Source organism: Girardinichthys multiradiatus, chromosome 8 (assembly GCF_021462225.1).
Source record: "Girardinichthys multiradiatus isolate DD_20200921_A chromosome 8, DD_fGirMul_XY1, whole genome shotgun sequence".
Classification (NCBI taxonomy): domain Eukaryota; kingdom Metazoa; phylum Chordata; class Actinopteri; order Cyprinodontiformes; family Goodeidae; genus Girardinichthys; species Girardinichthys multiradiatus.
Window position 1 is genome coordinate 7575541 of NC_061801.1, and position 17244 is coordinate 7592784.

Consider the following 17244-nt stretch of genomic DNA (forward strand, 5'->3'; position numbering starts at 1 on the left):
ACCCCACAGATTCAGATCACAGTATAAATAATGATCCTACCAGAGAACCAGAGAGCAGAGTGGACATCAAAAGACCTGAGTAATCAACTGTGCAAGGAAGCTTTGATGTTCTCAGATCTTTTGTCTGACTTTAATGTTGCTTCATCAAAAACATCGACGTAACACTGAGCCTGCTAACATGGTCCCTCATTAAGCGAAGATCAAACAATAGCTTCCTGGGAGAAGCTTGTCACAATTAGTTTGGATGTCCTTCATGTCAGGGCAAGATCACTACAGCACAGAACTCTGCAGTATCCTAAAGAAAAGTTTTGGACATACATTTATCATCAACTATGTTTTAGTGGAGAACAAGCTTAAACAGTGGCATGAACTCTATATGGGCACTGCTATGTTTAAATATATATATAAAATCAACAATAGATCCAAATGTAATGCTGCTATTGTATGCACACTGGATATCATGGAAGTGATGTGCAAGAAAAACAACATTATCATGTCAGATGTTGCCATAGAATGTAAGACAGAAATTATATAAAATAATGTTTCTGTAATATATTGTGAATAAAACACTACAAACCAGTATACTAAAATACAAGATTTTTTGTTACACGTCATCTAATGTATAAAATATGTATGCACTGGATGATCAGGGCTCCACCCCAGGGATATTGTGTGTGCATTAGTGCAGGGATTCCCAAAGTGGGGGTCTGGACCCCCTGGGGGGTCATGAGACACCAAGTGAGGGTAGCGAGAGGATTTTCAGAATCATTGGGATGTGACTGCTAGGGTGTATGGAGGACCAAAAGGGCCAAATAAAATAAATGACTTTACCATGAAATAAATAAATGTGAATGTTCCATGAAATAACTAAATGTACATGAAATAAAGAAATGTACCATTAAATAATGAAATAATATATGATAAAAACATTTAATATCCAAATGTCATATTTAAAACATAAATTCATTTAAAAAACGAGCTTACTGTCTTCTCTATCAACTCTGGTTGGAAGACTTGTGGAAAACTGAAGTTCAGCATGAGCATTCAACTGATTGATGTTTTTTTCTTCAGCAGTGAGCTCTGTCCAACTATTTTAACACAGAGCAACTCTTGTTGCCATTGGCTTTGCTAGGTGGTTTTACATAAAGGCATGGCAGTGTAAGAAAGTCTAGAGCTGTATATTGACCTTCAAACTATGTATACATATACAAACGTTTCACTTTTTATCAAATTGCATCCCCAGTTTCAAAGTATTTAAAGTATTTTATGTGATAGATCAACACAAAGTAGTACATAGTTGTGGAGTTGAAGGAAGATAAGTCATGCCTTTTATATTTTAATAAATATTGATCTAAACAATTGAGATGTACATTTCTTAGTAGTTCCCTCACTCTGATACCCCTAAATACAATCCAGTGTGACTAATTGCCTTCACAAGTCATCTAATTAGTAAACAGAATCCACCTAAGGATAATTATATCTCAGTATAAATTCAGCTGTTTCGTGAAGGCTACAGAGGTTATCTAGAGAACATTGATGAACCATCAGCATCATGAAGACCAAGGAACACAGCAGACAAGTCAGGGATACAGCTGTGGTAGAATTTTAAAGCAGTGTTGGGTTATAAAACAATATTCCAAGCTTTGAGTATGATAATTGAAAGCGGATGGCACAACAAGCCAAAGCTACAATAGAATGATTCAGATCAAAACATATTCATGGACTAGAATGGCCTGGTGAAAGTCTAGACCTAAATCCAAATGAGGATCTGTGACAAGAATTGGAAAAATAATCTTAGCAGACACTGTCTCTGGTTCTCAAACCTGCTCCTCAGGACCCACTTTCCTGAATCAATCAATCAGTCAGTCAGTCAGTCAGTCAGTCAGTCTGTCTGTCTGTCTGTCTGTCTGTCTGTCTGTCTGTCTGTCTGTCTGTCTGTCTGTAATGGGTGTGGCTTGATTAGAATCTGAAGGCAAAAGGGACAACACTGAAACAAGTCAGGTGCACCTAATAAAGTGGACACTGGACTTCCTTCCAAGTACTCGAAAAGTTCTTTCCAGGAGGGATATTTCAGTGGAGGTGTTCATCACAATACAGTGATGTGTAAAAGTATTTGCCCCCTTACAGATTTCTTCAGTTTTTTGCTTTTCTTGTTACACATAACTCAGATCATCAGACAAATGTTAATATCAGAAAGATATCCTGAATAAATACAAAAAAACATTTTCAATGATAATTTCATTTATTAAGGGACACACACTATCAAAGTTATCCTTGCCCTATGTGAAAAAGTAATTACCCCCATTGTTGGAACATGAATCAACTATGATTGACAACATTTTCAGAAATCAATTAAATATAACTTTTCATCTAGAGTAGTGGTAGGCTAAAAGATCTCAAAAACAGCATCTCATGCTTAAAATATGCTGTTGACAGACTAATAAATTCAAACTCTTGCGAATCACATTGCATCGTAACATGTAAAACTAAAATAACATTTCAGAATACTCCTTAACATATATGCATATTTTTTCTGCACAGCCGACAGAAAATATCCCACTGTGCATCTGTTCAGATAATATACAGCTGTTGTGAAAACTCCTTGTTAAGGCTTTTCAGCCAGATAGAAATCTTAACTCCCTTAACTCCCTGTTTCTAATCACACTATATGCACCAGAAAAAAAGCTACTATTAAGCTACTTATTCGATTCTTTGGCAGTTCTTAACTTTCGAATTTGTAATAGAAGTTCTTGCTCATTTTTAATTACAGTGTGGATGATATGTTGTCCTATCGCTGCACCCCTACAATGATTAAAAAATGAGAGCGGATGAGACAAAACCTAAATAATATTAATTTAAACATCCCTTTCCTTGTGTTCCACAGTTTTAGGTTATATTCGTTTACATTTGACCAGAAAATGTAAAATGCTTTAACGTTAAAAAGATTGTACACTCAACCCTATGTGACATCTTCAAAGCTCTCTCAGCCTAAAATGAAAATGTACTTAGTTCTTAATAATAATATTATCAACAATTTTGCAGGGTGGTGCAGTTGTTGGCACCGTTGCCTTGCAGCAGGAAGGAATTTCTGCATGGAGTTTGCATGTCTTCCCATGGTTTATTTCCTGGTACCCTGGCTACCTTCCACAACTCAAAAACCTGCACAATAGTTTAACTGGTCGGTCTAAGTTGCCTTTGGTGCAGGAGAAAGGCAGTCTTGAGAAGTGTGCAGGAAAGTGTAATATCAAGACAGCTATGTGTTTATTTAATAACGTGCCGCTCTGGGTGAAGATCCATTTTGACAATAAAATCAGGTGAAAGTAAATTCATATGTCATTTTTCCCCTTGCTCCTTGAAAATAAAAATTGTTTAGAGCCTATAAAATCCTTATCAAGTTTTAGAACTATGTACTACGTCAAATTAATTTTAGGTGAAGAACAGAGAAAAACATAAAGCGTGTACAAAATTAAGGGATTTAATACTTCTTCCTAAATGTGGAAAAGAAAGAAAAAAGTAAAAAACAATAAAAAATAATAATACAAAAATACGTTTTAACATCTTCTATGTCTACAAACGTATAAAACAAGAATCTTTTTTAGTGATGTGGACTAATTAAATTTGGAACTTGTGATGTAAAAATTAAACTAAACATGAAGCTGAACTTCTAACACCCCGCATGCTGTCACGCACCTGCTGTTTCTCCGTGGGCTCCTTGCCGATGGCGGAAACCTTGGGCGCCGGTGTCCGCTCGCACGTGCATCCTTCAAGCAGGTAAATGCCGGAGGGCCTCGCACTCTGGTCGTTCTCAAAGTAGAAGAGCACGTTCTGGTACAGGGCGAAGTACTTCTCGGCCCAGCGGCTGTTCTCCGTGGTCTTCTTGCTCAAGTAGCCCCGCTTCGTGCCCTCTTTACGCGCCACCACCGACAGATAGAGCGCGTGGCCCTCGTTGTACCGCACGCTCTTCTGCATTTTTGCCCGGTCTTTATTTAAACTTCAATCAGAAGCCATCACATCGCGGCGCATCTTTAGATATGCTGCTGCTGTTATTTTTATCAGACTGATGCCAGAGGGAAGGTTAATGTCTCAGTCTGTTGGAGAACGTAATCCGGGCTTACCATGGTATAAAAAGTTGGAACGTCCGCCGCTCGGCAGCTTTATGGCAGAGTCAGCTCAGACAGTAACTACAGCAATACCTCTCTGTGTTTGTATCCCATAAAACTTCGGCAACGAGTTGCGCTGCTTAGTGCGCGGAAGTAAAGGTTAAAAAAAAAAGGAAAAAAAGGACCGAGTGGCTCACCGGTAGCAATACGAAAACAGAAACAGAGGAACAGACGGTGGAACCAGAATCACAACCGAGATCGGCGGTAATCGGCTTTGACACGCACTTAAAGAGATAGGTCGGTGCCGCCGCGCGCTGCTGACTACTGCGCATCTCTTCATAGGAGCGCAGCGCATGAGCCCCACTGTCGCTCTAAGTGCGCAGGTGCACGAGAGCGCGTGAGCCGTGAAGCCGAAGCAGAGATATTTGGAGAGGCGCAGGTGTTTGAGAGAGGGCTGCATCCCACACAGATGCTGCTGATGTTGCTCAGGGTCCGCTGTCAGGGAGGTTGAAGGAACTGAGCCACCTTGGATTTAAAATTAATTTACTTTATACTCTTTTATTTTTTATGGTTGTTGTAGAGCTTAGTGAAATATTACACTCTAACACTCTCAGACCTTTTCGACGCAGGCTGTAGCGAGATCGAATCCCGTCGAGATCCGACCTCGACGTTTACTGCGTAGCTACCCTTTCCCTGCTCTCTCCACCCTATTGCCTGTCAACTTAGCTTCGAAAAAATTTAAAATTAAGACTGCTAGTGCCTCAAAAATGCCTAAAAAATACGTTTAAATCTTTCACAGAAACATCACTGCACATGCTCCTTTAGTAAGCAACAAGTCCCCTGGTTTTGAAGCCATGGCTCTAGCAGAATGTAGGAAGAGTGTTTTCTGCACGTCTTTGGGTCCAGTTAGGATTCTTTTGTTTTTGAGTTTTATTGTCAGTTAGTTTATAATTTTTTTTAGCCTATTTTCAGGTTTGATGTCTGACCCCCCGGGGGTCATTTAAAATATACATTAATTTAAAAATACGATGTTTATTTATTTATTAAATAAGTAAATATAGAGGGAAATAATTTTAATTTATTTTTAGGGGGTCACCAGTCTCTGCCACTGTTCTTTTGGGGGTCACAGGCTGAAATATTTGGGAACCCCTGTTCTCCTTATAAAATAAAGTATACTTAACTTTGACAGATTTTTGAATTTCTGAATTTTTTGAAAACTTTCTTCAGTAGTTTCATCTACTATGTTTTTTGTATTTTTCATGTTAATGTTTTAATAAAAAATAATAATAAAAAAAACTCAAATTCAGTATCTCAGAGAATTTTAATATTGTGAAAAGGTTCAATATTGAAGACACCTGGTGCCACACTCTAATCAGCTAAGTAACCCAAAACACCTGCGAAGGCCTTTAAATGGTCTCTCGGTCTAGTTCTGTAGGCTACCCAATCATAGGGAAGACTGCTGACTTGACAGTTGTCCAAAAGATGACCATTGACACCTTGCACAAGGAGAGCAAGACACAAAAGCTCATTGCTAAAGAGGCAGGCTGTTCAGAACTCTGTGTCCAAGCACATTAACAGAGAGGCAAAGAGAAGGCAAAGATGTGGTAGAAAAAAAGTGTACAAGCAATAGGGATAACCGCACACTGGAGAGGATTGTGAAACAAAACCCATTCAAAAATGTGGGGGAGATTCACAAAGAGTGGACTGCAGCTAGAGTCAGTGCTTCCAGAACCACCACGCACAGACGAATGCAAGACATGGGTTTTAGCTGTTGCATTCCTTGTGTCAAGCCACTCTTGAACAAGAGACAGCTTCGAAAGCATCTTGCCTGGGCTAAAGACAAAAAGGACTGGGCTGCTGCTGAGTGGTTCAAAGATGTGTTCTCTGATGAACATAAATGTTGCATTTCCTTTGGAAATCAAGGTCCCAGAGTCTGGAGGAAAAGAGGAGAGGCACAGAATCCATGTTGATTGAGGTCCAGTGTAATGTTTCCACGGTCAGTGACGGTTTGGGGTGCCATGTCATCTGCTGGTGTTGGTCCACTGTGTTTTCCGAGGTCCAAGGTCAACACAGCCATATACCAGGAAGATTGAGAGCACTTTGTGCTTTCTGCTGCTGACCAACTTTATGGAGATGCAGATTTCCTTTTCCAACAAGACCTGGTACCTGCACACAGTGCCAAAGCTACCAGTATCTGGTTTAAGGACCATGGTATCCCTGTTCTTAATTGGCCAACAAACTTGCCTGACCATAACCCCATAGAAAATCTATGGGGTATTGTGAAGAGGAAGATGCAATACACCAGACCCAACAATTCATTATAATCATCAAAATTAAATGAATTAACGTTTGAATGTAATATACAAGTTTCACTTTTTGAATGGAATTACTCAAATAAATAAATTTTTTCTTGATATTCTAATTTTATGATCAGCACCTGTATAACATAGCAATGCTACATAAGCATGACAATAAATCTAACTTTCAGAATGCAAACATTGGTTATAAAAATAAACTTGATGTCAACGTTTAATAACAGTTTAATGAATCCTTGTCTCAGTGTCAGTTAACAAAACTATTTTCCAAAACTAGCTTTTCCAGTTAATGCTCTGTTTCTACACAGAATTCAAATCCTGTAAGCAGATGCAAATTTACTTTTAGAATTTAAGAGGATTAGATTTAACATCACAAAGGTCAAAAACCATCTGGCGGCCAGTTCATAGTTTCACCATACTTGATGCTTATGCTATTTATCCACAAGCACATTACAAAACCAACTCAAGACACTGTATGTTTCCTACATATTACACTTTTCTCTTTATGAGGTATCAGGACTGCACAGCTAAAGGGCAATGCAAGCAGTAGGCTGTGTTCAGGGACCACATTAAGTTGATGCAAATCAACCGCTCCCAAATTTCTAGTGTCATGCTGCTTTTTTTAGTTGCTGTGCCTCTTTTTTTCAGCCACTGTACACTTTTGTGAGTCAAGTGCATCAGATACCAGCTTCCTACTTCATTTTCTGCTTGCTACTGGGTCCAAACAATTAAATAAAATATTCTTTGCAAATTTCACCTCTGTGATCAGGACATCAGTTCCACACTGTGTAAAGTTCCTCTTTTTCTCTGCTGAAGGTTTTAGACTTTGCTGAATGGACAATAAATGACAGGAGCTATGGCATGCTCTTGTTTGTTTAGAGTTCTATGAAGGATCCGCATCATGGAGCTAGTTTGCATGTCCACATACGTTCAGTTACATGCATAGAGGAAAATTGTGCAGGATTAGGCATTCTCATTTATTCACATGCAAATATTTTCATGTATAGATTTTTTTAAATTTTGTAACAATGCCCACTTAACATACAAGCTTCAAAGCCAGCCATGTATGAAGTTTCTGCAAACAATCCGTTCTAAGAGAAACATTTTAATAGTGCTGTTATCAACACAGCTACAGTACTTTATATGTGACTGATTCAAAATACAGGGTGGTGATGCTATTCTTATTGTGTAAGTGTGTTTTCTTCTGAAAACTCTCACACACACCAACACAACTGACACAAACACACACATACACACACACACACAGTTGTAAAGAGGGTGAAAGCAGAAGTTTCTATTTTTACAAAGTGGTGACATGCATCAGAAGAATTGTTTGTTTTGAAACTCTTATTCAGCCTGAAAGCACAAACAGATGTTGTAGTGCATCAGCTAGATAGTGTCCGTGTCCGTGTGTGTGTGTGTGTGTGTGTGTGTGTGTGTGTGTGTGTGTGTGTGTGTGTAAAGGCACTCAATCAGAACATTTATATGCCCTTTAGCACATGTGTGTTTCTTGGGATCCTAGCCATGTGTAACAACATTAAAGGCCAGCACGAATTTTTCTACACCTTTCAGTGTCACACTAACTTACGCCTAAACCAGTCCAGGAGGAGGAGGAGTCATAGCTAACTCCCCACAACGTCATTGTTTGAACAAAATCACATGTTCCAACATGGCGTTTTCATTCCACGCAGGTCTATGATGGGAACCGGACAGAGGCTGACATAATGCTTCAACTTGGACCCAAAGGCTACTATGATCACACCGACCATATCCACAAAGTTAAGTAATGATTTGCTGTTTGAGTACCTTGCATTCATTCATTAAAAAAGGGGTAATTAAGACAAGGTTGATTTCTTTTCTGAGGCCTACAGAAACGTCCTGTGTCTCAGAGTACTCCCCACAGCAGGTCTAATTGAAGCAGTTTTGCCCAGCCTGACAGAGGACAATGGCACCCCAGCATCGCACGCCTTCCTTGCGTGGATTATTGGGACAGTTTTGCTTCCCTCAACTGGTCGCCCAGGACATCTTTTCTTCAGAGCGGTTCACGTAAGAGGTAGTGTTTGGGCAGAGAAGATTAGTTTAGAATGAAACTAACTGCTGAAACCACTGAAACCGCTAACGGGGAGCGCTGGTCAAGGCAGGGGTAACACGTGACTCGCTGCCATCTTATGAATCTATTAAGAATTTTTTATCCAGAAAGGATGTTAGTCCGTTCGTTCGTTCGTTCGTTCGTCGTCTTCCGCTTATCCAGGACCGGGTCGCGGGGGCAGCAGACTCAGCAGAGACGCCCAGACATCCCTCTCTCCAGACACCTCCTCCAGTTCCTCCGGGGGGAGCCCAAGGTGTTCCCAGGCCAGCCGAGAGACATAGTCCTTCCAGCGTGTCCTGGGCCGTCCCCTGGGCCTCCTCCTGGTGGGACGTGCCTGGAACACCTCCCGAGGAAGGCGTCCAGGAGGCATCCGGTATAGATGCCCGAGCCACCTCAACTGGCTCCTCTCGATGTGGAGGAGCAGCAGCTCTACTCCGAGCCCCTCCCGGATGGCCGAGCTCCTCACCCTATCTCTAAGGGAGTGCCCGGCCACCCTACGGAGGAAGCTCATTTCAGCCGCTTGTATCCGTGATCTCGTTCTTTCGGTCATGACCCAAAGTTCATGGCCATAGGTGAGGGTAGGAACGTAGACCGACCAGTAAATTGAGAGCTTTGCTTTTCGGCTCAGCTCTCTCTTCACCACAACGGACTGACACAGCGCCCCCATTACTGTGGCAGCCGCACCGATCCATCTGTCGATCTCCCGCTCCATTCTTCCCTCACTCGTGAACAAGACCCCGAGATACTTAAACTCCTCCACTTGAGGCAGGAACTCCCCTCCAACCTGAAGAGGACAAGCCACCATTTTCCGGTCGAGTACCATGGCCTCGGACTTGGAGGAGCTGATCCTCATCCCAGCCGCTTCACACTTCCAATGTAAAAAAACAATAATTCCCCAAATATTTTTTCACTAAATGTGATAGCTAATTAAGCAAAAGTTAAGAATAATTTATCCAGGAAATTTTTAGTTCTTATTCAAAATAATATTTAAGGAAATTTAAATATTTCCTTAATAATATTTCCTTAGATATTATTTTACTAAATAGAGGCAGCTAATTAAACACCATTGAGAATTAGTCATCCAGAAGGTTGTTTTTTTCAGCAAATCATTCTTTAAAATGTTTTATTAAAATAATGTTTTATCTGATCTTCCATTGTGAATGGTTGTTTGAAGGTATACCAATGTTAGTTCCAAGACTAACTTGACTTCATTTCCAGATCCCTCAAGATAATCTTTGGTTCTCAAACATAAATAAATTGAATGGTAATGTTGCATCACTTTATTGGCCCTGGTTTTTAACCATCTTTGATTCATGTGTTCATATTGTATATAGTTGGTCTTCTTTATTCTTTCACTTTGCTTGGTAGTTTTAATGGGATTGTTCTAGTGTAGTAAAGAGTTTGTTGATTGAAATATGTTTGACTTTGAGTTGACTTTTATTAATAAATTCTTGTATTTTAAGAAATTGTGTGAATTTATTCCCTGTGTGTGACTTTTGCTCTTCAGTAATGTCAGAACTTGGCTCACCCCTTTTATTATTGTCCAAATACCACCACCATATTGGGCTGGTATTCACCGGACAACACTTAACAGACCGAAATATTATTAAATAAAATATACGAAAAATTAATATCAAATAATATATTTATAATAATAATGAAAACAGTGTTCCACAGCCAAGCTATAAATGTAATGACACTGAAGTAAATTTACTTTGACATGACATTCTTTTATCATAAAAATAAAAGACTAAAATCAAATAAATGTCTTCTAAAATTGTCAAATTACAAAATCTTAGAAATTGATATTACAAATTCATCAGAAGTCCTGTTAGTTCTGACACCAGTACAGCAGAAATGTCATGACGTTTTGGAATATTGCCTCTAATCATGATCGTTTATGTTTTCCAGATACTTACTTGTTCTGGTTATGGTGCATTTTAGTTCTGTTAGTTTTAGATTTATCTTTTGGTTCCGTTATCGTTGTTTCTCTTTTCAGTTCCTATCAGGTTTTGTATCCACTCTCAGCCACTGCCTCCATAATCAGCTTCATTAGGTCCCCCTGTTTAATGCTAATTAGTCTCACTGCTTTCACCCATGCCATGATCGTGTTTCATACTGTAGCTTGTAAAGGTGTTCATAGAACATGAAACTTTCGCAAACTCAAATTAAAATGTATTTATTTAATTTTATGTGTTTAACCAACAATACAAAGTTACACTCCAGCATAACTGTCTTCAGAAGTCACCTGATTAGATAATAGAGTCTATGTGGAAATTTATCTCAGTATAAATGCAGTTGTTCTGTGAAGGCCTCACAGGTTTGTTAGAGAACATTAGTGAACAAACAGCATCATGAAGACCAAGGATCACAGCAGATTGGTCAGGGAGAAGGCTGTGGAGAAGATTAAAGAACGGTTTGAACATCTCTCAACATCTGAATATAGTGAGAGTATGGCAACACTGTAAACCTCCAAAACCTAGCTGCCCATCTAAAAGTGACTGGCCAGGCAAGGAGAGTATTTATCAGAGAAGCAGCTAAGAAGCCAATGGTAACTCGGGAGGAGTTACAGAGATCTACAGATCCGATGGAAGAATCGGTGGACAAGACAGGGGCAGGATGAGAAGAAGATTATTGCTGAAAGCCAAAGGAAGTCCTGTATGTAGTTTGCCACTAAACCATGTAAGCACAGTAAAGATGAGAAAGAAGGTGCTGTGGTCAAAAGGGTAACAAAAGGTAACTTTGCCCTACACACATGGAGCTATATGGAGCAGAATCGTGCTGTACTGATGCTTTTCTTCAGCAGGAGCACGAAAGCTGTTCAGAGTTGAACGGAAGATGGATGAGTCTTAATGTATGGCAATCCTGGAAGAAAAACAGCCTTCAAAAGTCTTGATACTGTTTTTGTCCTACATTAAGGGTTGGTTTCCTGCTGGAAGATTCACTTTCAAGCAGGACCCTTAATAAACAATCAGCACTATAATGAAGTGGTTTAGATCAAAGTATATTTATGTATTCGAATGGCCCAGTCACAGTCCAGACCTAAATCAATTGAGAATCTTGGCAGGACCTGAAAATTGACATTCATGGACACTCTCTATCCAATTAGAGCTATTGTGCAATGAAACATTGGGCAAAATGTCAGTTTCTAGATGTGGAAAGCTGGTAAAAGCGTACCGCAGCTATAAATGCAGAAACAGGTGGTTCTGCAAAGTATTGACTCAGGGGCAATACAAATGCACGGTACACTTTAAGTTTTTGTTTTGTAAATTCTTTTAAAAACAATGTATTACTTTCCCTCAACTTCATTACTTTGCATAGCTTTGAGTTCTTTGTGTCTCATCTGACCAGATTACACTCTTCCACTGTTTGTTTGTGGAACTGTTAAACAAGACTTCTTATGGGTTTCTTTGAATGGATTTTATGTAAGGTTATTATTTTCCTTTCCCTTCACGGTTATGTACTACTTTGTGTTGATAAATCTCATAAAATCTCAATAAATTACACTGAAGGTTGAGGTTAGATCATGAAACAAATGTGAAAAGTTCATAGAGTATGTATGCTTATTAATGTACTGTGTACTGTCTATAAATGTCACAAAGAAATATTTTTGCAAGACAACCAGTAGATGGGGCAATAGTCATCTTATTTGTGTTGCTTTGTGGCGTTTTGCAATGTAAACTGTGTTTTAATTCCTCTGTTTTACTCAGGAAGAAGGTCAAAGTACTAAAAAGGTTTCAGCTTTGTTAAATCAGTGTGTGAAGGGTTTAAATAGCCTGACAATATGAACAACGTGTGTGTTGTAGAGACAAAATATCGTTTTTTGAGAGGATATTGTGTTTTATTTTGTCCTGATTGCTCTGATAATTGTATGTGCAGTGGTGCTAACTGGGACAAGCTTTGGAAAAAGGGCCTCTTTTCAGATCACACAGAAGAAAAAGCTGTAAGTAAAAACAAAAGTCGGGGTCATGAAAGTCCAAGTTTTTTTTCCTTTTTATGATGATATATATATATATATATTCTAAATACAATACTGTACATACCTATGTAGGCCACATTTCTCATTTTAAAATTTGATAAATTTGTCATTTCAATCTGTGCTTTTTCATCTTTATTGAATCAGGGGTTGAATTAAAACATCCTCATTGGTTTAGAAGTACTGTTCCCAACTAGATTTCTTCTTAATACAGTGATATGCTGTTTATTAAGTTTTAAGGATGTCTTGTTTTGATGCTCATATTTGCATCTATGATGTAGAACAGGAAAATAATCATATAACAGATACAAATGAAGAGATCACCTCCTGGAGGACCTTTAGAGTCTGCTACATGTACTTGAGTTGAGTGGGTTTGCAGCTGTTAATTGATAAATTATCTATATTATGTACAAAGTGCATATCACTAAGTACTGAACAAACGTTTTTGACAGAATTGTGAGAGCTATGGCAGGCCCGGAATGCAGTGTTACAACTACTGTCATAAGGTGTTTTTTTTCTCAATGTGTAAATGTGATCTTGCAGGTGCTTCTCTGTAATTGGTGGACTCAGAAGACAGACAAATGTGCATTGGTTACTTAAGAGGAGTTGATGTGTATGATCATCCTCTGCTCCAACCATCCACACCCTGTGAAGTGCCTTTTAAACACAGTCAAAGTTGTGTGATGTTGAGAAGTTTCTAGGGCTGGACTGCCCTTTAATTTTTGATACTAGTATGATGTATTTGTTCCGTACGGAGCCCAGCAAGGGTCAGCGGGTAAGAAAAAACAAAGCACAGTTGTGTAATATGGGCGCACAGATTGCAAAACAGAGAGCACAGTTTAGTAAAGCGTGAGTACAGATTTCCATCGGCTTTGTTTTCTTGTACCCGCTGACACTTGTCGGGCTCCGTAGTTTTGAATTGGTCCGTTTGGCTAATGTTTCAAATAGGTTCCTTTTGTTTGTTGTTCCAGTATAAGTGCACCCTAAAGCTATACCCCACTCCCTATCTGTGTTAAAATCTGAAAAGTAAAATAACATCTCGTAAATAAACCATTGTAAAATCATACATCTGACAAGGATGGATCACGTTGGTGTAGTGGCCTGGCCAACAATTTTGATGCCAAAGCAGACGTGTGCAGACAGGATACTCTAAGCACTGACTATAAAAAGCATTGTTGAGTTGAATAAGCATGCACAATTCAAAGTTCTTACTTTAAAATTTTTTATAATACAAACATAACTTCAGTGTGTTAAATTGAAATATATGAGATAGACCAACTCAAAGTATTATTATGAAGTGAAAGGAAAATGATACCCTGAAATAAAATCCATTGGAAGAAAGCATAAGAAAGCATTGTTTAGAGTTTGCAAACACACCATACAGCAGTGTTTTCCAACCCTGGTCTTTAGGACCATTTCCCTGCATGTTTTGGAGGTTTCCCTGCTTTAACACACCTGATTCAGATAATTGCAGTTCAGCAAAAGCCTGGTAATCAGCCATCAACTGAAATCAGGTGTGTTAAAGCAGGGAAAGATCTAAAACATGCAGGACAGTGTGCCTTGAGAACCAGGGTTAAAAAACACTGCCATATAGAGAAGTGATTCCCAACCGTGGGTACTCGTACCCCTGGTGGTACATGAACACATTGCAGGGCTACGTGAAAACATTTAATATTTTATTTCCAAGATGACGGGTAAATATCATCAGTTTGTAGAGATGATTCTTGTGTGATGCTTTATTAAGATCCAGGGGCAAAATACACAAAGCTTTTGTCCACCAAAAGAGAGAGAAATAGGAAAAAGTAACAGCTGTTTCCACTCTGCCTCCAGATATATCAAAGCTTATCGAGGACAAGCAGTCTCATGTGTCTCATTAAATCTCAGTTAAATAATGAAAACAAAGTAAAACTGAAAGAGTGAACCTGAATATTATTTTTATGAAGTGTTCTGTTGCTGAGTTTTTAGGTTTAAATGTCTGTTTATGGGGGACTTGTTCAAAAGAGCTCCAGTTGTAAAACAAAAGCAGGTATATTATTTATGTTGATTTTGTATTTATTTAGATTACTTATTCACTTTCACAGAGTTTCAAGAGTTATTTTTGGGGTTTTTTAGCTAAAAAGAATAAAACGCCTAATAAATAAATGTTCAAGTTAATGAAATTAAATAAAATGAATTTAATTTAATGATAATTTTTGCTAACACGTTCGACTGAGGGAAGTGTCCCTCGCCCCGCCAACAAGGCAGTAATAGTACGTTTTCACAGTTGATGTCATTCATTTTATTAGATCACATCGTGAGTGACTTCTTTCCCTGCTTCCTCGCTGCTCTACTCTCTATAGCCCAACTTGACAAAAGCTGGATGAAAACACACCCATCACCCCTCAACAACGCTGAGTTACACGCAGGTGAACACCTGCTCCAGACAGCAGAGAGAGCGGACAGAAAATCATGCCGCTAAAACCTGGAAAACAGGCAAGAATATCTGCGGTTTTTAAAAGTGGTGAATTTCGTCTTGATGGCAGCATTTTCTCTTCTGCAACCAGCAGCAGAGCTAACTCTCCTACTCCTGGAACATACAGTGCCTTGCGAAAGTATTCGGCCCCCTTGAACTTTTCAACCTCTTGCCACATTTCAGGCTTCAAGCATAAAGATATAAATTTCTAATTTTTTGTGAAGAATCAACAACAAGTGGGACACAATCGTGAAGTGGAATGAAATTTATTGGATGTGTCAAACTTTTTTAACAAATAAAAAACTGAAAAGTGGGGCGTTCAATATTATTCGGCCCCCTTGCGTTAATACTTTGTAGCGCCACCCTTTGCTGCAATTACAGCTGCAAGTCGCTTGGGGTATGTCTCTATCAGTTTTGCACATCGAGAGACTGAAATTCTTGCCCAGTCTTCCTTGCAAAACAGCTCGGGCTCAGTGAGGTTGGATGGAGAGCGTTCATGAACAGCAGTCTTCAGCTCTTTCCACAGATTCTCGATTGGATTCAGGTCTGGACTTTGACTTGGCCATTCCAACACCTGGATATGTTTATTTGTGAACCATTCCATTGTAGATTTGGCTTTATGTTTTGGATCATTGTCTTGTTGGAAGATAAATCTTTGTCCCAGTCTCAGGTCTCTTGCAGACTCCAACAGGTTTTCTTCCAGAATGGTCCTGTATTTGGTCCCATCCATCTTCCAATCAATTTTGACCATCTTCTCTGTCCCTGCTGACGAAAAGCAGGCCCAAACCATGATGCTGCCACCACCATGTTTGACAGTGGGGATGGTGTGTTCAGGGTGATGAGCTGTGTTGCTTTTACGCCAAACATATCATTTTGCATTGTGGCCAAACAGTTCGATTTTGGTTTCATCTGACCAGAGCACCTTCTTCCACATGTCTGGTGTGTCTCCCAGGTGGCTTGTGGCAAACTTTAAACAAGACTTTTTATGGATATCTTTGAGAAATGGCTTTCTTCTTGCCACTCTTCCATAAAGGCCAGATTTGTGCAGTGTACGAATGATTGTTGTCCTATGGACAGACTCTCCCATCTCAGGATGACAATGCACCAATACACACAGCAAGACTGGTGAAAGATTGGTTTGATGAACATGAAAGTGAAGTTGAACATCTCCCATGGCCTGCACAGTCACCAGATCTAAATATTATTGAGCCACTTTGGGGTGTTTTGGAGGAGCGAGTCAGGAAACGTTTTCCTCCACCAGTATCACGTAGTGACCTGGCCACTATCCTGCAAGAAGAATGGCTTAAAATCCCTCTGACCACTGTGCAGGACTTGTATATGTCATTCCCAAGATGAATTGACGCTGTATTGGCCACAAAAGGAGGCCCTACACCATACTAATAAATTATTGTGGTCTAAAACCAGGTGTTTCAGTTTCATTGTCCAACCCCTGTATATGTATGTATAGGTACATATATAGGTGTGTGTATATAGTATGTGTATATATTTACATATGAATACTTGTGGGTATCTGAACATATATCTAAATATGTGTGTAAATGTATGTATTTGCTTAAATATATATATGTATTTATTTTTTGTGAACTTTGAATCAGAAGCATAGAAATCAAACAGGAAACAAGAAGTTTATTACATACGTAATGGGTTATAAGATGGAGAAGGGGTATGAATAAATACATTTTAATTCTTCATACTCCTTTTCAAACACTTTCCACTAATTAAGGTCACATCTGTATACTTACAAGTGTATACAATTGGATAATTTGTTTAAACTATTAGTTTGTATTTATGTTCAAATTCATATATGGATATGTAATGTGGCGTTTGAGTTTACACTTTAGGTGTTTCAGTTTCATTGTCCAACCCCTGTATATTGTAGGCAAACACAGCTAAATACACCACAGAAGACTCATATTTTCATGCTGAATAATAATAAGTTCTTTTGAAGTCTCAGTTGAGAAACACGCTGTGTCACATTAGGTAACATTAACAGACATTTAACTTTGAATGCCGTGCTGGACTTAATTATACTTGAAAAGTAAGCATGCTATCTGTTCGGTTGCAGATTCATTCCCACACTCCATCAGACATGCAAACCAGCCATCATCAATGTAAGCCAGGTCAAAGTAACCACTGGCTCCTTTATAAATGACCCCTGCTTTTTTCCATATACTTAAATCTAGAGGGTTTGTTTTTAACATATACTCCTAAATTCATTCTTTTCTTCTTATCTGTTGGGTGAGAAAAAAGTAACCACTCGTTTTTTTGACTTTTGTCTCTGGACTGCAGAG

The 17244-nt window shown here is 39.0% G+C and overlaps 1 protein-coding gene across 1 annotated transcript in view; it reads right to left on the reverse strand.

Moving 5' to 3' along the window:
- The window catches only part of rasgrf2a (Ras protein-specific guanine nucleotide-releasing factor 2a), a 67716-nt gene extending 63326 nt beyond the window's left edge, over window positions 1-4390 (reverse strand). Inside the window, exon 1 of the mRNA XM_047371749.1 lies at window positions 3691-4390. Within this exon, the coding sequence (XP_047227705.1) occupies window positions 3691-3969 (279 nt within the window). The 5' untranslated portion in view covers window positions 3970-4390. The remainder of the gene's footprint in view (window positions 1-3690) is intronic.
- Window positions 4391-17244: the final 12854 nt, after the last annotated feature.